At 37.4% G+C, this 23,688-nt stretch overlaps 2 protein-coding genes and 1 long non-coding RNA gene across 10 annotated transcripts in view; 1 reads left to right on the top strand and 2 right to left on the bottom strand.

Moving 5' to 3' along the window:
• The window catches only part of LOC126588989 (E3 ubiquitin-protein ligase RSL1-like), a 32,133-nt gene extending 29,465 nt beyond the window's left edge, over positions 1 to 2,668 (bottom strand). For 2 of the 4 annotated variants that reach the window (XM_050254155.1, XM_050254156.1), the window contains exons 1-3: positions 1,914 to 2,666; positions 447 to 1,216; positions 20 to 178 (exon numbers count right to left, since the gene is read on the bottom strand). In XM_050254155.1, the coding sequence (XP_050110112.1) occupies positions 20 to 178; positions 447 to 1,216; positions 1,914 to 2,345 (1,361 nt within the window). In that variant the 5' untranslated portion in view covers positions 2,346 to 2,666. Of the gene's footprint in view, positions 1 to 19; positions 179 to 446; positions 1,217 to 1,913 lie in introns of all 4 variants that reach the window. The other 2 variants (XM_050254159.1, XM_050254158.1) reach the window with 2 other exon arrangements.
• A 10,715-nt stretch (positions 2,669 to 13,383) lies between these two features.
• Positions 13,384 to 16,840, top strand: LOC126590807 (uncharacterized). Of its 5 annotated transcripts, none has more exons than XR_007612161.1 (5): positions 13,384 to 13,760; positions 13,850 to 13,993; positions 14,182 to 14,422; positions 14,524 to 14,945; positions 16,190 to 16,840. It is a non-coding gene; the product is annotated as an uncharacterized LOC126590807 (long non-coding RNA). The 5 variants fall into 5 exon arrangements; XR_007612163.1 differs by lacking the exon at positions 16,190 to 16,840 and having other exon boundaries at positions 13,393 to 13,760; positions 14,524 to 14,600; positions 14,862 to 15,741; XR_007612162.1 differs by lacking the exon at positions 16,190 to 16,840 and having other exon boundaries at positions 13,399 to 13,760; positions 14,182 to 14,263; positions 14,354 to 14,422; positions 14,524 to 15,741.
• A 4,490-nt stretch (positions 16,841 to 21,330) lies between these two features.
• On the bottom strand, positions 21,331 to 23,149 carry LOC126588367 (LOB domain-containing protein 1-like). The gene is made up of 2 exons (XM_050253456.1): positions 22,766 to 23,149; positions 21,331 to 22,042 (listed from the first exon to the last, which is right to left on the bottom strand). The coding sequence occupies exons 1-2, from the start codon at positions 23,039 to 23,041 to the stop codon at positions 21,680 to 21,682; spliced, it is 639 nt and encodes a 212-aa protein (XP_050109413.1). The 5' UTR covers positions 23,042 to 23,149; the 3' UTR covers positions 21,331 to 21,679.
• Positions 23,150 to 23,688: the final 539 nt, after the last annotated feature.

Below are 23,688 nucleotides of genomic sequence, written 5' to 3'. Positions count from 1 at the left end.
CTGAGTCAGAATCATATACCTCTCAGAATCTGACTCTAACACATCCTCTTCATCAAAATCAAAATCTTCATCATCTTCATCATACAAAATATTACCCTCATCCCATAGTGGGCATGAGCATGTTGCCTTTTTGTCTTTCCACTCGCCTCCACAATTATAACAAAACTCATGCCCGCACCTGCAAAAGAGATCAGTGCATTAGGATGAGTAATAAGATGACGTAGATAGAGTTGCTTGCAAACTTGATACAACAGCTTTCAAATTTTCTATTACGATACAATACAACAGTTTTCATATAACAGCCAAAGGTATGACCTTTTAATTTTCGAGTTATGACATCAATTGTGCGTGCAACACCTCAAAAACAGCAACAAATTGTAATGTTACAACAAATCTTATTCTCTCAGGTTTTTAATTTACTGAAAATAATATTAAAAAGTAAATACCTGCAAGTCATGTGGTAGCAACCTTCAGCAAGTTCAATCATATGGTTGCACTTCACACACTGGCGCCACAGATTCGTTGAGGCAAGAGACTTTAGCTTTGTATCTTCTGAGGGATGAGGATTCAACCTTTTGTAGTCGGTGCATGTTCTGTTTCTGTGCCAAGGGACTTTACAGTTGATACAAAAAAGGCACTGACATTTCAAGCATTTTCGAACTCCTGATAATTCCACATCCCGCGATTTCACGTCTTGTAAAAGTTCATGTTTTGACATTAAAGCGGAGCACCTTGGGTACGGGCAATAAACTTTCTCTGTGGCAGGAATTGAAGCTTCCTTTATGCGTTGGCGCATGGTCTCCACATGTTTAGGTGTCAAGAATTTTGCACAACTATCAACAGTAAGATCAGACTTACAGTCTTCATGAGGGCATCTAGGAATCATCCCATGAAGCAACTTCACCTCTACATGTTGCTTCATACAAGAAAAGCAATACCGATGCAGGCAGCCATCAACCGAAAACATTTGGTTAACATCAGTAGCTTCCAAACATATCACGCAAGTCTCATTCACATTCTTGGAAGTGATAGATTGTGCAGACTGATTAGTCTGAGACTGAGAATCTATTGCATCTCTTGCTAGTTTAAATGCAAATTTAATATCAAATCGGGGCACAAGCATTGGGTTGCAAACTGCAAACTTTGCTTGAAGGCTCTTAACCTGACTGACAAGCATTGCTACCTTGCGCTGCTTTGCTGTCCATTTACCAGTTATCTGCATATGTAAAATACATATTTAAAATGCCAACAAGCTCCATTTATGGGTGTAAAGAGACTCAAGCATAGTAACTAGCTGATCCAACATTCTTGATTCCGATATAAATAAAACAACATTGCTTACGTCATATCATAATTCAACATATTCCATTCCCTCTAATAAGTTCAAACCATAAAATCCATAATCAATTATAAGACAGACAACTAATTAAGCAAATGCTGAGAACACGAAGAAAATTTCTCACAGTGAATTTGTTCAATCAAATTTCATTAAGTGCATCTGAAAAATGAAAGTTCAAACTATCGTCCAAGATGGGAAATAGAAATTCACAAAACCCACATACAATTCCAAGAAATTGCAACTACTAAACATAACAAGTTGCATTCTTTTAGTCGTCTTTCGCGAAAGTTTTATTAATGGTCAGTGTCAAATTCCATAACCAAATATAGTATAGAAGCTTAATTAAGCAAATATTAACTGAACACAACTAATCTTTCTCAGAGTGAGTGCATTATCCTGTCCACCATGGATACTACACATTCCGTTATCGAATTTCGAAAGTTTATTAGTGTTCAAAGATAGAACAGTACCGAAACGCAAAACCCATAATTCAATTCCTAAAATTTACCACAAAAACTACATTTCATCAAAAACCCACAACAGAGACGCAGATAAAGAGAAGAGAGCAACTCACAAACTGGAAAATGTGGCGATTCTCACAGAAGAAGGTGAGGCGCTTCAAATCCAAAGCAAGAGCAGCATTCAGCCCTTCGATCAAGGCCTTCAGCTGGGCCCCACTGCTGCTCGTCCCGCTCCCAATCAGCGGCTTCCTGACCTCGAACAACAAATTGTCCCTTGGATCGCACAGCGCCACCCCAATTCCTGCCAGTGCCGCCCTCTCCTTCCCAACCCTTTCCTCGCTCACCAAACCCTTGAAGTATAGCCTGAATACGCTCTCGCCCTCGACGCTCTTCGCCGACGCTGACGACGAGGATGATCCTTCGCCGAACGGCTTGGAGAAGAATTCGCCGGACTCCTCCCACTCCTCCTCCGGAATCCTCATGATCTCCCTCGCGACCTGATCGTCCTGAATCCGACGCTCGAGATCCTCTCTGGCTTTCCGCATTTCGATCTCGCTCTGCTCGCGGTCTCCTGCTGGGGTCTTCGAATTAGTGAATGCTTAATCCCTCAGTGCCTCATGCAGGTATTGGCCCGAAGGATATATAAGAAGGGACAAGCAGCTGGGGTCCAAATGCTGATACACCGGTTGGATGATGCTGCTGAGAACGCCAAGGTTGTCATAAGGGGTGAGTGATGTTAGGCTCTTCGAATTAGTGAATGCTTGATCACTAAGTAATTTGGTTGTTAGCCTTTATTTGCTTGTTTTGCCATTTTGTCAAAAGTTGTTGGTGGAATGTTGAGCTGGCCCTTTGTGGCCCAGACGCTTTAAATGAAGCAATGGCTTCTTTGCTTTTGTAATGGTTATTTGAAAACGAAAATTATTAAAAATATATCAAGCACATTTTCTGTGCTCTTCCTCCTCCTTTGGTTTATCCTCCATTACTGCAACTTGTCGAGGTTGAGCTACCGGATTCAGGTATACTCCAGGACTGTTTGCCGCGAATTTGGCCCCAGTGACTTTGAAGATAGTGCTGAGGCTCTCTTTAAACTTCGACAGTCAGGTACACTCCAGGACTATATACTCGAATTTCGCCAATTGGCAAATCGCACCTCTGATCTTGGTCCAGTTTTGCCTAAGAGTTGTTCTATGACTAAATGGTAGCAATGGTCCCTCAACTAAAATTTCATTACCATTAGTCCCTTAACTTATCAAAACGTGCAGCTATGGTCCCTCAACTTTAATCCACTGGAGAAATGGTCCCTCAACTTTAACCCAATTGTAGCAATGGTCATTCCAACATAACTCATTTTGACAAAATTCGGACGAAGTTGACGAAAAGGACCATAGCTACACGTTTTGATGAGTTGAGGACCCCAATTGTAGCAATGGTCATTCCAACATAACTCATTTTGACAAAGTTGATGAAAATGACCATAACTACACATTTTGATGAGTTGAGAGACCAATGGTAATGTATTTTTAGTTAAGGGACCATTGCTACAATTTGATTAAAGTTGAGGGACCATTACTACAATTTACTCTTGTTTTATTGGTGGCCTTAAGCGTGAACTTATATATGATGTCAAGTTATTGCACCCTAACACTGTGCATGATGTTATTGCTTTATATGTTCAATTGGATGCTAAATTTGCTACTTTGAAATCTGGTTATACCAAACCTACTCCCACTTTTTGATCTCCTACCACCCCCAATCCTCCACCACCATCGCATTGGGCACCAAATTTCCCTATTAAGAGGCTTTCCCATGAGGAAATTCAGAAGAAAAAAAAAACGTGAAATAAGGGATTGTTGGTTTTGTGATGATAAGTGGACTCGGGGGCACAAATGCCATACCAAACAGTTACTTATGCTTGACCTTGTACAACCCTAAGAGGAGGTAGATACCAGCCTAGACGACCTTTAACCAACCCTTAACCATTAACCTAATGGAACTCAGTGAGTGCTTATTATGGCACCTCTGCTAAGCAACCTATGCACACTATGAAAGTGGGGAGGCTACTCAAGGGACACAGTGTTACAATTCTGCTTGATTATGGTAGCACCCACAACTTTGTGGATTCTCGATTACTTAAAAAATTGGGTTGGCAACCGCATACCACTTCTGCCTTTGAAGTCATGATTACAGATGGGGGAAAAATTAGAGGTTCATGGTATTGTCCTAGCACACCATTGTCTCTTACAGCATATACTTGTACTGTGGATCTATATGCCATTCCTTGGGGGGCTGTGATATTGTCTTGGGAGTACACTGGTTATCTTCCATTAGTCCAGTCCTTTAGGATTTTTAGTTAATGACACTTGAATTCCAGAAGGATAATGTGCAGTACAAACTTGTTCACACTTAAGGAGGTTTACCCTTGATTTAGGAGGTTTCCCTGTAGCATATTGATAAGAAAATGCACAGCTATAATCTTGGGCTATTCTTATATTCCTTGGAGTCCAAGAAATTCGAAGCTTGTGATCTCAACCAAGCTTAGCTAAGGGAATTGCAGGATTTAATGGGACACTTCTCTTCCATTTTTTCCCTACCATCTCAATTGCCATCTTCCAGGCCTTATGACCATCAAATTTTTCTTGTCCCTGGTGCTAAACCAACCAATATCAGGCACTATCATTATGGCCCTCTCCAAAAAACCGAAATTGAAAAGGCAGTGCAAGAATTACTAGATGTTGGCTTTATTAGGGCTAGTCACAGTCCCTTCTCTTGTCCAGTTTTTTTAGTCAAGAAAAAAGAAAGAACTTGTAGGCTTTGCATGGACTATAGGGAACTTAATTCCTTCACTATCAAAGACAAGTACCCCATACCCCTTATTGATGATCTCTTAGATGAACTCAGCGGTGCTTAGTATTTTTCTAAGCTAGATCTCAGGTCTGGGACCACCAAATACTTAAAACATCATTTAGGACTCATGAGGGGCACTATGAGTTCCTTTGTAATGCCTTTTGGTTTAACCAATGCACTTGCTACTTTTCAAAACCTTATGAATGATATCTTTAAGCCTCACCTGAGACACTTCATTTTAGTGTTCTTTGATGACATTTGATATATAGCAAGTCTTGGGAGGATCACATATATCACTTGCAGGTTACTTTCAGTTTATTACAACAACATCACCTCTATGTAAAAAAGCATAAATGTGCATTTGGACAAAACAAAATTGAGTACTTGGGACATATTGTCTCAAGGAATGAGGTAGAAGCTCCTCCAAAACTCAATCAATCAAGGACTGGCCTATTCCCACCATTGTCAAGACACTTAGAGGTTTTTTAAGACTCACAGGGTACTATAAGAAATTTGTTCCAGGGTATGACAGGATCTACCATCCATTACACCAACTCACTAAGAAAGATAATTTCATATGGACAACTGAAGCAACCAAGGCCTTTCAGACTCTTAAAGAAACTATGTCATCTCCGCAGGTGTTGGCATTACCTGATTTCTCTCTAACATTTGAGATTGAGTGTGATGCATCTGATGTTGGTATTGGTGCAGTGCTCCAACAACAAGGGAAGCCAATAACTTTCACTAATCAGTCATTGGGACCCAAGAATCAGACCTTGTCCATCTATGAGAAAGAGTTATTTGCTATTGTGCATGCCATAAAAAAATGGCAAAATTACTTGCAAGGAAGGCATTTTATTATAAGGACAGATCACAACAGCCTTAAGTACTTCTTAAGTCAGAGAGCAAATACCCCATTCCAACAAAAATGGGTTTTAAAGTTGCTTGGGTCCGATTATGAGATCCATTATAGAAAGGGTTCTGAGAATTTGGTAACTGATGCCCTTTCTAAGCTCCAAGACCCACCTGATCAAAATGATAGAGTGGAAGTAGAACCAAGTACAAATATGAACTGCCTAGCTATTTCTTACCCTACTTTGGGTGCTAGATGATTTGACAAGGAGTAATGAGAAAGATGATTGGATTCAGTCTAAAATACAGTCCCTCAAGGCAAATTCTTCTTGTCCTACTACTGATGACAGTAACCACAAATACAAGGTTGATAATGGCCTTCTTAAGTACAAGTCAAGAATGGTGCTTAGCCCTCCATCACCATGGAAAGCAAAAATTATGAATGAACTTCATACTAATCCTACTGCAGGACACAATGGGGTACTGAAGACATATCAGATAATAAAAAAGGGTTTCTATTGGCAAGGTCTCAAGAAGGATATTAAAGCTTTTGTGGCAGAATGCCAAATCCGTCAACAGAACAAGTACGAGACAATATCACCACCTGGACTGCTTCAACCCTTCCCATTCCCCAACAAATTTAGAATGACATAAGCATGGATTTTATTGTTGGGTTACCATTATGCAAGGGAAAGTCTGTGATATTTGTAGTAGTGGACAGGTTCACTAAGTATGCTCACTTTGTAGCCTTGTCACATCCCTTCACTGCTACCTCAATTGCTCAGGTTTTTGTGGACCACATTTTTAAACTCCATAGTATGACTTCTACCATTGTGAGTGATAGGGATCCCATATTCTTAAGCAATTTCTGGAAAGAGTTCTTTAAGCTGCAAGGGACTAACCTGCATGAGTTCAGGTTATCACCCTCAGAGTGATGGACAAACTGAGGTGCATCGATGCTTAGAAACTTATCTCAGGTGCTTTACTGGTACTCAACCTAAGAAATGGGTGGAATGGCTCTCATGGGCAGAATGGAATTATAACATTTCATATCATTTGTCCTCCAAGTTTACTCCATTTGAACTGTTGTATGGATACCATCTTCCTATGGTGGTATCTCATGAGATTGGTACAACCAGATTGGATTCAGTGGAGCAATGTTTGAAGGATAGGGATAAAATATTGTCTGGTCTTAAGAGCAACCTGGAAGTAGCTCAACACAAGATGAGGATGCAGGCAAATAAGCACATGTATGAAATGAAGTTCTCTGTTGGGGATTTTATGTACCTCAGGCTTGTCCCTTACCAATTGCAAGCCCTGAGTGTTCACTCATTCCATAAATTGCAACCCAGGTTTTATGGCCCCTATGAGATTGTGGAAAGAATTAGAACAGTAGCTTATAAATTGAAACTGCCTGGAGGAACAAAAATTCACCCAGTCTTCCATGTCAGTTACCTCAAGAAACACTTGGGAAACTTAGTTCAACCATCAACTGTGTTACCTGATGTAAATGAAGGTGGGTTGTCACACTCAGTGCCTCATGCAGTATTGGCTCGAAGGATTTATAAGAAGGGACAAGCAGCTGAGGTCCAATTGCTGATACACTGGTTGGATAATGTTGCTGAGAACGGCACCTGAGAAGACTATGCTGAGTTCAAGATTAAGTTTCTAGATTTCAAGCTTGAACCTTGAGTACAAGGTTGTCATAAGGGGGAGTGATGTTAGGGTCTCCGAATTAGTGAATGCTTAATCACTTGGTAATTTGGTTGTTAGCCTTTATTTGCTTGTTTTGTCATTTTATTTAAGTTTTTAGTGGAACGTTAAGCTGGCACCTTGTGGCCCAGACTCTTTAAATGGAGAAATGGCTCCTTTGATTTTGTAACGGTTATTTGAAAAAAAAAAATTAAAAAAATATCAAGCACACTTTCTATGCTCTTCTTCCTCATTTCACTTATCCTTCATTATTGCGACTTGTCGAGGTTGAGCTACTGGATTCAGGTTGGTAGCTATCAGCTCTAGCTTCGTGAGTTCATCGGACTGGATGGAGACGATGGTTGGAGTGTCAGGGATGATCGGAACTGCGTCTTTTCCAAGGATTGGGCAGAGGTAGAAGAGGGTTAAAGGATGAAGGAGGTGGCAAGGGCCTCTTAGAGTTGGAGGTGGAAGGCGAGATCCATGTTGGACTTTATGGCTTTGGCTTCCATGAACTCGTGGCGTTGCTCAAAGACCGAGATGATTCTGTCGTCGTCTTCGGGTGAGACTCTGGTGGCCATGTAGACTGACAGAGGGAAGAGTAAATGGGGGTGTCTTCGCGTCGTACATATAGGTTGGTGTTTAGGGGTTTTTGGGTGCAAAATTTCGGGTGCTCCAAATTATCGACTTTAATCGTTAAACAGAGATCTAACGGTCACAATTTTCAACATATCTTATATTTCGAAGTATTTAAAAACGCTCCGATTTGTATTCAGTACTCCAGAGTACTTAAAAAAGCTCTGATTTGAAATATGTTTTATACTTTGTAACAGTTAGATATTTGTTTAAAATTATTGAAAGTATCATATGTTTTGGTAGCACCATTCTATTTATATTCCTTCCTCACAAGCCACAATCTTGGTTGTACTTCTATTCTAGAATGGAACTGTTTCTCTTTGGGAATATTTATTGTCTTTGAATTATGTTTCTGACGTAGAAATGTGTTAAATTCGAATTTTCTTTCTCGAATGATAAAAAAGAAAATGGTAAAACTAGAGAGACCTAGTACCAAGTATTTAATATGAATTGCTCACATACCCTGGAACATAATAAAATCATTTTAAAAAGAGGCCTAAAATGTTGTTTCCGGAAAGCAAGCCAAAAAAGGAATTTCGTGGGGGAGAAAGGTTGCCAAGGGGTTTAGGGTTTTTGAGTTGTAAATTTTTTTATATCTCATGGTGAAGGGTTTAGGCATGTTTTGGTGGTGATAGTGTTTAGAGTTTAATTTCAAATTCTTTAGTGCTACGCAGGAACGAATCAACATAGAGACCCGGGTGGTCCCAGGACCCTCCAAATTCCGGGAGAAACACCTCTTACCGACTATTGGGGACCTTCCAACAAGCTGAGCGATGTTGGTAGAGAGGTCCTTTACCATGGATGTGCAGGTAGGAGGTTATAAACAAGGAAGATGAGGAGGTTTTAATTATATTTATTTTTAACGTTTTGAGCCATATCATTTTAAAAAGAGTTAAAAAAAAAAAAAAAAACTCTCTTTCATACTGGCTACAAACCCGGTAACTCTTTCCGACTTTCCCTCCCAATTTTTAACTCCCAAATTCATTTGACACTTAGTACTACGGTTTAGTTGTATGTCTCTTTACTTGTAAGTGAGAGATTTTATATTCGATTCTCGTCAAAGGCGATTTTGAACCAAATTATTGCTAGCTCATTATGAGACTAAGTCCACCATCTCTTCTTTCATGTAGATAATATTGCTTGTTGAAAAAAAAAAAAAAAAAAAAAACTCCCAAATTAATTTTACAAACCCAATATTCCAGACACAATATGCAACCCTTCCAATCCCCCATCCCGCCAGTCACCACACCACCACCTCTTTCCACTACCACTTGCCGTGCCACCGCCTAATTCAATTTTCTTCTAAAATCTCGACTCCTAGTCCTAATTTATAATTAGATGTTAAAACATTTAAATTTATGTGTATACTTGTGATGTGAACCAATTTTAGAACCAACTTTATCTTTTGAAATTCATTATTGCGTTATGATGTTGGGGGCATTTGTTGGTTTTTGCAAATGTGAGCTTATTCTTGATTTATTCATATGAATTAAATTTAAAAGAAAATAGAGATGTGAACCAAATTGAATAGAAATTGATGATGTTTAGAAAGATGGTCGATCTTGGAACTTTTGGAACTTTTACATTGGATTACCCGGTATTCGAATTCTGAATCCGTCACAGATGCTACGTTATATCTTATATATGGTGTTGTATGGATAACTATGGCTTGCCACCGGTTGTTCTATATTTTTTATTCTTTTATTAAGTAAGCCTAATCCAATTCGCTAGAGTTTAATTCCATTTAAAAAATATTTTTATTTATTTCATATAAAATAATATATTAATTAATTTTGGATATAGTATAATGATGGGCTTATCATATGATGGGGAAGAAAGAGTAATGTGGATGATATCTCTGAAAATTATATGTTGATCGCATAATTAGTTGAGTATGCATTTGCATCGAGATTCGATGTTGCAACTCTAAGGTCATTTACTCATTTTTCACATATGCATATAAGCTTCGCATTTAATCTATATTCCAACTCGTACTTCACGTAGCATATTTGGATTCGATTTCTGACGTTGGTGAATTACATGATGATGGCCATGAGAGGCTAAAATTTCTCTGTGAGTCTTATTGTCCCTCGAAGTTGTGGACTGCCGTGGCATAACCACCAACTAGTCCTCTGACGTTGGTGGATCACACGAAGGTAACCAGAGGAGGCTGAAATGCCCTTTACTGTGACGAAGCTACCAACTGATCATCTTTTAGAAAAAAAATGGTCATCAATATGCTCATTTACTCCTATTTGATTTAAGAAATGTTTTTACTTCATGATTTTATTATTTTTCATTTTTTGGGTCGAAACTTTCTTCACGATTGACTCTCAATACAAACAATATTGGAAAAGCCCACTGAGCATAAAACTTGGGTCTGCTTTTGGGTCTTGGATCTGATAACCCAACTCTCTTTTGTTTAAGTAGGAAAAAGAAACGGGCTTTTGAGAATAGAGATGATAAGTGGCTTTGCAGTGCACCTTTCAATTTCATTAAGACAACGAAGGGAGAAGTTAAACTTGGAAAGCTAAAGCATATATATATATATATATATATATATATATTTTTTTTTTTTTTTTTTTTTTTTTTTGAGAAAGAGCTAAAGCTAGTTTATGAATTTTGAAAAGGCTATATATATTTTAGCAGTTTCAGCCGGTTGTTGTATTTACGCTTTATTTTTTTATTACGTTCGAGCATAAATAGTAACAAATAGTGCTAAAGTGGTTGTAGCTCTATATTTACACCGGAGATGCTCGTGCCTTTCATCAAAATAAATTGATTTCCCATCTCGTCATGTTCGAAATTGATCATTCAACTCGAACTATTCGGGCCAAATTGGTTGATTGGTCTGGTTTAATGGAAGTTTTGTCCTCCCCTGACCCTAGGTACAAGTGACACCACTTCATTCAACGTGGGAAAAAAACTGTTCATGGAAAATTCCAAAGGGTCAACTTCAATTTTATGTCCATTTGTGTTAGTTTTCTAATTTCAGTTACCTAACAGATGGATATGATATACTGATATATACAAATAAGTTATTGCTTGGACTAGTTCACTATTTTGAAGTTTCTCATACCATTAACAGAGATTGTTATACATTTTATCAATTGATTTTCCTCATTAGTCTAGAACATAAAATAAAGGGTGTATTCTGATAGGATTTTGAGGGATTTTAATTTTTTTTTTTCTATAGAAAAATTAAAGAAAAAATAAAAATACTTCAATGAGGGTTTATTGATATCTTTAAATGTGATTGTATATATGGTGTGTTATGTAAGTTGTACCTTGTGTGTGTATTTTTTTTTTTTTTTGAACAAACGATATCTAAACTAAGGGGGTGGAGTAGTTGGCTAAGCCTCACAATGGGCTAGCAATAATGTGGTTCAAATTCGCCTAAGACCTTTCACTTACAAGTGAAGAAGAATACCACTAGACCGTAGTACTAAGTAGTAAGCCGTACCTTGTTATGCAAGATGAATGTCCATAATCTAGTGTGAATTCTTGATTTGTATCGATTTTGTAAAATATAAAATAAAATGATAAACACACACCCTTTTTAGTTTCTCACACATTTCTGTTTAATCATGTTCATGTTGTAAACATTCATACTTTAAGTGTAATTATGTAAATCCTAGATTATATTTTATTCTAGTTATCCTTTCCTAATGTATCTTGTATTCCTTGGGGATGAAGGAATATCTTCTCTCCTTTTACTACTATAAATAAAGGCACAATGTAGGAGGGATAACAACATATATTCCCCTACAATTCTACAAACACATCTCTCTCACTCTCTCTTCCCCTTGCCGCCGGCCACCCTAACCTTGTCAGATAAAATAGGCCACAACAGTTCATTGTTTCTTTTTTATTTATTCATTTTGATTGTCATAAATAAGAAGTTTAATTAGAAGCAATGATTTATTCGTGGATTTTTTAGCCTCCGCCGCCGGCCTCTAGCTAAGGCTGGGGGTCGGTAGGCAACCTGTCCCTCATCTCTTTCTTCTCCTAGCCTTTCTCTCCTAGCCATCATGTTTTTGCCCTCCACCTTTCTCCCTTCCCGTGTTCTCCCTTTCGCCCAACCTTCAGATCCATACCTTGCCCTCTTATGTCTCTTTGTTTTGGGTCTGAATCGGTGTTAGTGTTTGGTTTTTGGGTTGTTGGCAGTAGGTGCCATCTCTACCTTTCCCTCTTGGTGCCAGGAGATCCGCTTCGATTTTGCCAGCAAGTTTTCGGGGGTTCATCCGCGCACAGTCTGAGTCGACCTGGTTGGAGGCCCACAGTTTGTGGTTTCCAGTTCTGGTTGTGGCCCCATTTGGCTAGTACGGCTTGGTTTTGGTGTGTGGATGCCGACATCCCACTGGCCGGGTATGCCGAATTGTGGTTCCCTTCTTGGTTTTTTTCCCTTTGTTTCGCTTTAGGCGAGTTTTTGCAATTTCAGTTTAATTTATTTTTCATTGTTTAGTCTTGGTATTCCTAGGAAAATTGCTCTCTAGGGTTCCTAGGTCTCCTTAGGTTCTCTAGGAAAGCACCTGTCTGAAGATTGTATGCGGTGTTTGGCGTCGAGTTACCTCCAATTTGTTGGTGACATTTTCAGCTGGTGGTTCAGGTTGGTTTTGCAGCGTGTGGAAACGACTATGGAAGCCATGGTCGCATGCTTTGCCGCACGGTTGACGCTCACAACACATCAATGGTTATACGCTACATGTTTGGTGGGTGGAAGATTCCCCTAATTTGCTTAGGGATTTCTTGTAATTTGTTTCTGTATTGAGATTTGGGGATAGTTACTTTCGTCGTGTGGGACACTCTTTTTCCTTGGACCAAGTTCTCCGACAAGGTTTTATCGAGACCCAATATGCACACTATCCTCAGTTTGTTGTCAATTTGTCCTTGTATTGCTTTGTTTGCAATGAATATCAAATATCATATTTCTCTCAAAAAAATTTGATTGTCATAAATAAACTATTATGAAAAACTAAAATGAGTGTGAAATCAACTCCTGTCTATCAATCTTATCCCTTTAGTCTCAAGCAAAATGTTTAGTTTGAATTCTTTGACTTCTGCATTGTAACCAAAAAATTGGTTTAAAATCTTTGTTTGACAAACCTATGATTCTATTCAAGATACCCTGCAATCTTTAAAGTTTTCCTCTATTATAGTGGACCTGAAAATGACGATGTTTCAAAAACAGTTGATAGCACAACTTAATTAGTCGTAACACCATCCCATGAAATGAAAGCTTAGTTGAGAAGTATAACTAACCAAGTTGTCCCGCGTGTGAAGCTCAACGGCTACATATGCTCTACATCACTCCCACTACTAGAATTATGCTTATAGGACACCATTTTTTGCACACCATTTGCAATTGGTGGCCATAGATATAAAGCACTCACTCTTACTATTTTTTGGTGTCTTTACAATGGGATTCCACTGATATAGGCGGCCTTCAACATTGAGACACCAATGATTGGTGGCTGTTAAATAGCTTTATTTCTTAATAAAATAATTTCTTGTGCATTTGTGATTAAATGGGTCACCAATAGAATTTATTGGGCACCAATAAAACAAATAAAAAAACAATTCACTTCTCTCCCCTTCACAAAAGTCCAACTCCTCCTCTTCATTCTCTCCGCTCGCTTCCCTCTTCATTCTCTCTTTCTTCCCTCTCGTATCCTCTTTCTCCCTCTTCTTTTTCATACAGCAGCGCCTCCGTCCTCCGGTCACCAATGACCATCAAATTATACCTCCAGAATCCTCTTCCCTTCCTCTTTCCAACCCTCAAGTTAGTTTTTACAAATTCGTAACCGAATTTTCTGAATTTCAAATCTAAGAAACGGTGACCGTGGGTTTTCCGGCCAATTTTCAGCATAGCCTGCCGGAATTGGACCTCAATCCAAGATGTAAAAATGATCATCTCCTCGTGGCTGTTCCCTACTGTAAGTGATTTCTCAAAATAAAAACTTTTAGTTTTTGGATCGATTCTAGATTTCAAATTTGAATTCCATTTTCTCTATGCATGTCAAAGATTGGGGATGAAGAAGGTTAACCTAAGTTGTTTTCAACCTAGGCCGAGAAGAACGGAAGCCTTGGAATGTTGTGGGTGAAACTAAGGCAAGGTTCTTCTAAAAAAAACTAAGGTGAACAAGGTGATTTTCTCCTTAACCACAAGGTAACTGATATTACAGTTAATGTTAAAGCTCCCAATCTTGAATCTTTTAGATCAGTAAGTTCTAGTTATTCTTTTTTTTTTTTTTTTATCTATAACAATATTGCTTCTTTTGCAGCACTTAGAAATATCATTTTCTTCACACTGTCATAATAATAGTTTTCACTAACTATTGGCATTTCTTTTTGCAGTTCCAATTTAAGTTGTTGCTTCTTTTAGAAAAATGAAAAAGCTCGTCTGAAACAATTTGTCTTAAGGGAGTCTTCCCTCCTTGTCATGTTCTAAGTTTGTTCTCTTTTATAGAATTAAGTGCAAGTTGAATGGCAAATATGCTAAAGATAAGCATAAATCTCTTTCTTGTAGGTTGTGAGTTCGAATGGGAAGGTGTAACGGATTCATTCCCTTCCATTAACTGAAAACAGGGATCCAAAGGTACCCTTTCAATCTTGATTTTAATTTTGTAAGTTTTTGTTCTTAATTTTTTTAAGTATTATTTTTCGAAAAACTTCAAGCATCTAATTTGTGCATTATAGTGCACTGTTTTGCTAGAGAACCTACATGAGGATCACTAAGTGGAGAACCTTAAGAGTATACTTGGTGAAGTTGGAAAGTATGTTCTTTTCCTTCTTTTTCTCCCCATTCTGTGACATTACTGTTCTCTTCAGTTTTGGTTATAGCATGGTTTTCAATCTTCCAGTTAAGAGTATACATATCAAGTTGTATTTCATACGATAAAAGTGTAACATTTGTGTCTTTCTATCTCAATCTCGCTCTCAATTGCTTTTAATTTTGGGCGATTATACAATAGCTTGTGAAGCAAAAAAAACCTGAGCATGATAAAATTACTTAACAAATTTATCTTATTACTTAGTTTTTAGAGCCACCAAGTCTATCAATATTCACCAAGTCCATCTCTATTTCCAGTGCCTAGTTTCCAAAGGCGAAGTTGAGCCAGGTTGGGAACTCTCTCTTTCTCTCTTTACCTTTTGTTTTATTTCTCAAGGAAGTTGATTGGATTGAACAAAAAGGAATAAAAACAAATGAAAACAAATTGAAATTTGTTGGTGCTTGTGTTGATGTTGAATTTGTAATATACTAAGACCCAAAAATTAGATAAATGGTTCACTTTGATGTAAATTGATAACATCAAGCCACTAGTTCAAAACAGTGAGTCTTACCCTTAGAATGTTTTTGTGATGTCATAATTGATAACCATATCCACTGATTGAAAATTTATCTACTCACAAGTATATCACTTGTGAAATGTTGAGACTCATGAATTTATCTGTTGAAAAGATCTACTTGCCACATCAGTTTTTCGTGTGGAATGTTAAAGATTCATACTTGCAAGTATATGCTTTTTATGCATGTTGTAGGAAACAATAAAATTGTAAAGGCATACTTTTGTGTGTATTTTAGTCATTTGATCCATGTGCTTATGTGTTTGCAAGTAGAGATTGCAATTACTGAGCTCAAGCATTACGAGGAGCATGTCACTCTTAAAAAACATGTTTGGAGGTGTTCAAGAGAATGTGAAGTCTTTTAAGTGGCAATTTCCTTCAAATTTGGTGCCTGTTTCATACTTTTGACGGATAGTTTCATATTTTTTAGTATAGCTCATTAGTTTTAGACCTAATTTTTTTGAATATGTGATTAGTTATGGAAGACTACAGCAAAACTGCAATTCTATGTAGTCTATTAACTATATATATATTTGGGTGCCCATATTAATGGACCTTAAAAAAAACATATTGCAACATGGCCACCGATGTATAAAAATTATATAATATTTCAAAGGTATAACTATTCATTGTGCCACCGTTATCTAATTGGTGGTGTTTGTAACAATAGAGTCCTCTACATAGGACACCATCTCTAATTTAGTGGCTGCTTGGTGGCCATTTAGGTTTGCCACCAATGAAAGTATCCACAATTGACAATAGATACCAATGAAAATGGTGTCTTTTAGCCAAATTTCTAGTAGTGTCAGTTGTGTTGCACACGTGTTAGGTTTAAAAATTCGTCATACGTAAGATGACATGTTGAGAAGAATTTCACATTAATTGAAGAAATGATATTTCATGAGCTTATAAGTAAACTAAATTACTCTCTATATTTTTAAGTAATTTTATGGTGAAACTAAGCCCAATTTTTTTATGTCTCATGGAATGACGGCCAAATCCCAACGACGCCCACCAGCCATACGATGTTTGCTAATCAACATAATTTGCAATAACGTCGGGGATCTCGACACTTTATCACCTTAACCCTTTTTTTGGGTCTGAACACTTGTCACCTTTAACTACTGAGGTGAGAAAAGAAGGCTCAAAAGCCTCAAATGACTGCAAAACTCAGAGAGTGGCTACCTATGCGCATGCACACCGCAGAAAAGGTGTAACCACAAGACTCAAAAAGCTAGAGAATGAGAATAGAAAGGAGAGTTTTAGATGTACAACTTTCGGGTTACGGACGCAACGTAGCCACTTCTTTATCTTTATCTTTTACTCGTGTCTATATCACTTTTCTCTCTTTGCATGGGAGAAGAGGAAGAGAGATAGTGTTAGTGTAGGAAAATCCTTTTAGGATTCTCATAGGCTAGATTTTGTAAATACATGTGGGCTCGGGATTACTTGTACTCCAAGTCAATTGACTTGTACACACACACGTGTACATATAGAAACATGAATGCATTTGCACTCGTGACAATGAAGCATATTTTGTCTTTATAACGAGAGAGATAAAGACAAATATTGGTGCATTGTTGATGCTCTCTCCTTTTGGGGTCTTTATTCATTAATTATATGTATATATATGCACATTTCACATTGCAACATTCTCTTCAGTAGCAGTTGTTTTGGCAATGCATTTTTCAAACGATGTGGATAAGACTTGTACAAATTTTGACTCTTTCTGTATCTTTTTAGTTTGAGTTTGTCAATCTTTCCTTTCTTTAATCACTAAATATTAGCAACTAAATGTGGATTTGAATATTAATGCGTTCGATCATTCTTCTCTATCAGTCTCCAACTTCAAATATTGGTGCAATCTGACCTCTTAAAATCGAATACGTACACACCTAATACCACCATATGGGCGCCAATGGGAAATGATGTAGATTGATCTGATTAAACCCATCATAATCTATAGTGATAAAGATTCTTCTTTTTACGATCAAGATTTAATAGATGGTGCCACATGAAATCTATAATTTCTTGAGCAAATAATTAAAATATTGAGATGATGAGTTATAAATAGAACTACAGGTTATGTGTGTCATAGCTAGGGTTTCATCGTGCACATAAAAATGAGCCACGATAGATGAACACACCTCATAATTCGCACGGTCATTTCTCTTTTCTCATGATGCTCAAGGATTTTTTGGGTATAACAATTTTAATTAACCACATTTTCGTTTCCATTTCTCTATTACACCGTGTAAGAATTAGCATATTCAATTAAAAAACAACTGACAATGAAGACAAAGACTAATGTTCTAAACACGGAAAATTCTCAACAAAGATGACTCGAGTGTATACCATCCTTACCTTTTTCCACTAGTCAACTACATAATTGCAACTTATCTACCACTAAATCCATTATTATCTTCTCTTCTTCTTTTTTTTCCACTGGTTGTTGGGTGCGACAAAGTTTACCACGTACAAATTGCTAGTACAGAAGAATTATTGTCATCATAGTGAAAAATACAATTTGAAGGATTAGCATTGACTTAGGGAACTCATTATTTTAAGTAGCTCTGGGGTTTTGTTAATTAATTTGATTCCCCTACATTAAGGTACTAATTTGGGTCAAAAAAAACAGACTTTGTTCCCGCTCCAGCATAGAAAATAATGGCATGTTGGGTGAGACATAGATATGTTGTCTCTAGAGGGAAAAAAGACATCCAATAGAACATCGAATTGGTTGCCGACAGGTGACAATCTTTGGTTGGTTTGCTTCTGTTGCTTAGCTGAGAATTTTTGTTAGGGTTCATCATCAGCTCACGTGGGGTGCACATGAGTTGAATTATGCGTCCAAAAACGCGTTTAATTTGGGGGATCAAAGCCATGATTACCATTTTTACTAATTACTATCAATGAGGGAATAACACATTGACACGCGGCAACGACCCACAACCATGGGGGTCCCCTTTCTGTGGATGAAATTCTTCTGCATCATGGTCAAGTGTAGAAGATGTGACTTTTTAACAAACATATGGGGAGACAGTAATAACTAATATGAACAACACCTAGTGAATTATTGGCTGTGTGTCACAGTTTGGGACAGTAAAATGTAAATATGTGATTGATCCATACTAATCATTGATTATAAGGAAAACTAATGAAAAAGACTTTAAAACTTTGAGTTTTAACGATAAGAACAAAATAAAGGGTCAAATTAATAGTACCAAAATTGACTTTTTAATGTAAAAATGTGATTTTTCATTAAAATAAACAGTATCAGAAACTTTTCGTTAAAGTTCCCTTGATTATAGTGATAGAGGATGCAAAATGTGTTTGAAGGATTTTTTTAGAGTAATGGTAGGTCGATCAACTTTTTAGATTAAATGTGTAAATCATGTGATGTGTTATCAATATCTTAATAGGAAATAAACAGGTTAATCAACACTTAAGTAATAATTCAATCATTAACAACCACATCATATAGTTTATAAAATTTGATCTAAATAGTTTGTCTCCCTAGCATTATCCTTTTTTTTTAACATGTTATGATTTAGAGGTAGGATAGCATCATTGCAACATTTTCTTTCTACTTTTTCGATTCTCTTCTCATTCTATAATGTTGTGTGATGATTCGAACAATTTCATTTTTTATCACTCTTAAAAATCAGTCAAATCTGAAATTGTTTACCCATCTAACAGTTACACCATGTTATTCACTTAAGCACTTAAATTTAACAACGTTAATCAAACGACTAAACAATTTCTTAACTTTATCTTGATTGTCATGCAACATTGCAGCACAAAAAAGAAAACCGAGAAAGTAAAACAAGAAAGCCTAACTGAGAAGGCCCTAGCATCAAGAAAAACTCAAGAATAGTGGGGTCAAATTGCATATTACTCAACGATTGCCTTTATTAGTAAGAAGATTTGATCAGTTATTTGCAGCAACCTAACACATATATACATATCACAATATTGTTAGTTTGATGCATCAAGTTTCATTTCATTTGAATCTGTATTGGAAAGCCATAATATATAGGACCACATTGCCCAATGGAGGCTATTTAGAAAGTAGGAACAGATCTGATGCTGAAATGCTGTCTATTCTCAAGGATTTTTCTAGAGAGTCAAATTGCATTAGAGACATGACAATAATCTTGGTGCAGATGCTACAAAATCATTCCTCTCCATGAACAACTTAGATACCAATTTCCCATCTCCACGTAATTACATTTACCACTAATGAGTGCAGATAAATGTATAATTTTGAATTAATTTATGTTCAAAAGAACAAAGTTCCCAACTTAAAAAGTAATTCCAAAATTCTAATTCCATCAGTTGATTAAATATGTTATTGCAGTAAAGAACTTGTAATTCAAGTGATTATGAGTATTTATCTATGTACTTGGTGTCGTGCGTTTGATCTCCCCTCCTTTTTTATTCTTCAAGAACAACAAAAAAGACATGTTGCTGAATATATAATGACCCAAGTTGTAACATCCCACATCGCCCAAGGGAGTGGATCCTCCAAGCCTTATATGTATATTCCCATCTCTACCTAGCATGAGGCCTTTTGGGAGCTCACTGGCTTCGGGTTCCATCGGAACTCCAAAGTTAAGCGAGTTCTCGCGAGAGCAATCCCATGATGGGTGACCCATTGAGAAGTTCTCGTGTGAGTTCCTAGAAACAAAACCGTGAGGGCGTGGTCGAGGCCCAAAGCGGACAATATCGTGCTACGGTGGAGTCTAGCCCAGGATGTGGTGGGGGCCCGGGCTGGAATGTGACAATTTGGTATCAGAGCCACTCTGCCGTTTGGTGTGAGTGTGTTGATGAGGACGTCGGGCCCCTAAGGATGGTGGATTGTAACATCCCACATCGCCTAGGGAGTGGATCCTTTAAGCCTTATATGTATATTCCCATCTTTACCTAGCATTTCAGAAGCTCACTGGCTTCGTGTTCCATCGGAACTCTGAAGTTAAGCGAGTTCGTGCGAGAGCAATTCCATGATGGGTGACCCACTGGGAAGTTCTTGTGTGAGTTCCCAAAAACAAAACCATGAGTCTGTGGTCGGGGCCCAAAGCGGACAATATTATGCTACGGTAGAGTCGAGCCTGGGATGTGGTGGGGGCCTGGGCCGGGATGTGACACAAGTTGTTATAGACATGTAAATTTCCGTGATAAATACTCACCAATATATTAAAATTTCGACATAGCAGGGCTTACGTGGCATGTGCCGTGTGTGTCACAAATCGTACACATGACACGTGACTCATTAAAACCAGACGAGTCATCAAGAGTGACACACGTCGATATTTGGCGGAAAGTAATATAGGAATTATCTTTATTAATTCTTTAATTAATATTAATTTAAATCAAGTAAATTAATTAATTTAAATTTAACACAAATGAAATGTCGAATCTGGGAAGATTGGCCAAATCAATTAAGGATGAACTGTGATTGATTTATTTGATCTAAATCAAAGATTATTTGATGAAGTCAAATCACGAATCAAGCCCAAATTAAATCAATTTTGGTTCTTTCGTCAATTAATCAAGTCCAAAATTAAGACCAAATCAAAGCATCAATCAAGACTTGGAGATCCTATCAATATGAGGCTCCAAGACAAATAAATGCCCCATCTCAGAAACACATTCTCACACTCAGACACTCAAACTCCCAAACACTTTACACACTCAGAAAACTCTCTACATTCTTTACCATACTCACGAAGAACCATCAATCACCAAAACACGTGCCAGTTCCTTCATCACCACAAGCCAAATCCTTACGCCATGACGAAATTGAGATCAAGTGACTTCGACCTTCAGATCAACAACTCTACACATACATTCTACAACCTCAAAGATTGAATCAGACAATCAAAACTTTGTATTAGAGATTATAACGCTAAACTTTTATTAATACAAATTATTACTTTGTACGTACACGTGTTATTGTTTCATATGTCGTAGAAAATTCCCGTTTACAGTTGCAAAACAAGGTTTGTGGGCTTAAAAGTTGCTATAGAGAAAGATGGTCAAACCTCAAAAGCATCAAATTTTAAGTGATTATAGTAGGTGACCAAATTTTAAGTGATTATAGTAGGTGACCGAAAAGTTGGTTAAAACTTAAATTCACTAATAAGATCAGCATACAAATGGACTTAAAACATAATTTTCATTTTTCTCTCCAATACGGAAAAGATTACATACGGACTAAAAGCAAAAGACCCACCTAGCTACTTTGCCTCCAACAAGCTTAAACAAAAGTGATTAGATCAATCCCAACTTGGGATTTCCCTCCCTTTTGTTCAAACACTGTGGATCTCTCCACTACTTAATTCCTACTAGAGCTACCCAATTAATTAATTATTATTATCCTTCAACTTCTCCTTGGGAGAATTTCTTCAACTTCTCCTTGGGAGAATTTCATTAGATTCATAGAAACTTTTTTTTTTTTTGTTGCTATGGATATATAATTATTAATATTTTTTTTTTCTCTAGATATTCATGTCCAAAGTGGTTCCCACAATGAGCCTAGAGTGGTGGAATCATCAAGGAAGCCTAAGTTGGTCTGGTTGCCGCCGTGAGGATTGGTGGCGACGAAGTTGTCATCAAGTGATTGTGGAGGAGATCCTTGCTCGGAATTAGGGTGTGACATTTCCCAAATCAGAGCCACAAGGTTGGCTTGCTGGCATTGCATGTTGACAAGCTCAGCCTGTGCCTTGGCCAGTTGTGCCTGCAGCTCATTCACTTGCTTCTGCAGGTGGCAGATTGCTCCAGCACAACCATAAACTGGGTCTCTAATTCTTGCACTTGCCTCATAAACCATGCTGCTCACTGCATCGGCTCTTTGAGATTCTGGAAGTTCCTGTTAAAAAAATTGCATGCTCCTTTTAGTTTATACATATGTTTACAATTAAAAATGGGGTATCCACAAATCTAATAAATAAATAACTTTTTTCTCAACTCTCTTGTATGAGGTGAGATTCATGATAATGTGGGACAATACATGATCCACCTCATAAAGAAAAACTTGTATAAGAGCAGCCAGATCACGTATACCATCCGACTGCTCTCATAAAAACACAACCCCTTGGATTTAGTTGTCATATGCTAAAGATTTCCTACACCTCAAAACGTTAAAAGAATAGCGAGATTTAGAATATTGATTTGTTGTTAATTGTGAAATTCTTTCTTTTGGCAGTTTTTTCTTCCTTGTTAGGTTGCTATCAGAATAATTAGTCAGAGTAGTTGATTTCCCTGATAAAGCACTATTAGGCCTAAAGATTTGGTACGTCTGCGTATTTATTTCTAGTGTCTATGTATGTGTGTGAACAACCCCTAGACTTTTCAAATATGGATGCAAACTAACATAATAGTATTTCAAGAAAAATGACATATAATATGTTTACGTTGTCATATTGTAAATATAAATTACATATTTAAATAAGAATAATTTATATCTAAATTTACAGTCTAACAGTAAAACGAGAGTTTGAACCCTTCCGTATTTTGAAAATATTTCAAATCCCAAGGTCTTAGACCTACTTTGACCACTACTCTTGTTTTTGGACATGATGAAGAAAAGTACCTGCAAGAACTTGATAATATTGCTTGCCCCAAAGACACGATGAGCTATAGTAAACTTGACTGGCTCAGAGGGAGGAAAGTAAGGGGCCAAAACGCACTTGTCTGCACATCTTCTCCTCAAAATCTTGCATGCAGCACAAGGACTTATAACAACTGGTGGAGATGGAGTGGGAGTTGGGGTTGGAGGAGACGATGGTGAAGAAGAAGGAGGAGATTGAGACATAGTTGATGAAGTGGTTGTGTAATTTGTGTTCATTGTTTCAGTACTGCACTCCATTGCAGCTCAAGCTTGAAGCTTTGGTTTGGACTTGGTATATGCTGAGTGAGAGAGAGAGAGAGAGAGAGAGAGAGTGAGTGAGCTGAGGTGAGCTGAGGTGAGGTGGGGTTTGCTTGAAGCACAAAGTGAGGGTATAAATAGGAAAGTGAAGCTGGGTAATGATGTATCATATGACGTCAGCTGTTGAATATTATTGTATTTAATTAGGCTGCGGTTTCTGCTGCCAATATAATGAAAGAATCAAATTTTTATTTCTAATTAAGCAGTTAGGTTTATGTGCTACGTCATTAAAAAGGTAAATTTCATATTTGTCTCGCGATTGATTTAACAGATTGTTTAATGAACATTGAAATAAACTGACAAGTAAATATATGGAATCAACATGTTCTAAGAGATTGTAATTGAACATAAATCTAATAGTGCAAAAAGTAAACTACTTTTTGTTTGCTTTTGGATTATTTGGAGGAAAATACTCGTGTGCAAGTTTGAAAATCTCATCCTCTCTAAGAGCACTTCCATCCCTAACAAATGTGCTAATCCAAAGTCTATTTTTTAGGCTAGCCCCCCTCCCCCCCAAAAACCCACTCCTCCCCACCCAATAGGATGGCCCAAAGCAGAGGCCAGCTTTGAGCTCAGCACATAATGGA

This window comes from Malus sylvestris, chromosome 11, assembly GCF_916048215.2.
Source record: "Malus sylvestris chromosome 11, drMalSylv7.2, whole genome shotgun sequence".
NCBI classification, from domain to species: Eukaryota; Viridiplantae; Streptophyta; class Magnoliopsida; order Rosales; family Rosaceae; genus Malus; species Malus sylvestris.
This window is presented reverse-complemented; position numbering and strand designations above follow the sequence as displayed.

Excerpts from the sequence above, each read along its gene's own strand:
- LOC126588367 (XM_050253456.1), bottom strand. The coding sequence starts at position 23,041 with ATGGAGTGCAGTACTGAAACAATGAACACAAATTACACAACCACTTCA. Across the intron at positions 22,043-22,765 it reads ATATTATCAAGTTCTTGCAG|GAACTTCCAGAATCTCAAAG; the intron begins GTACTTTTCTTC and ends TTTTTTTAACAG.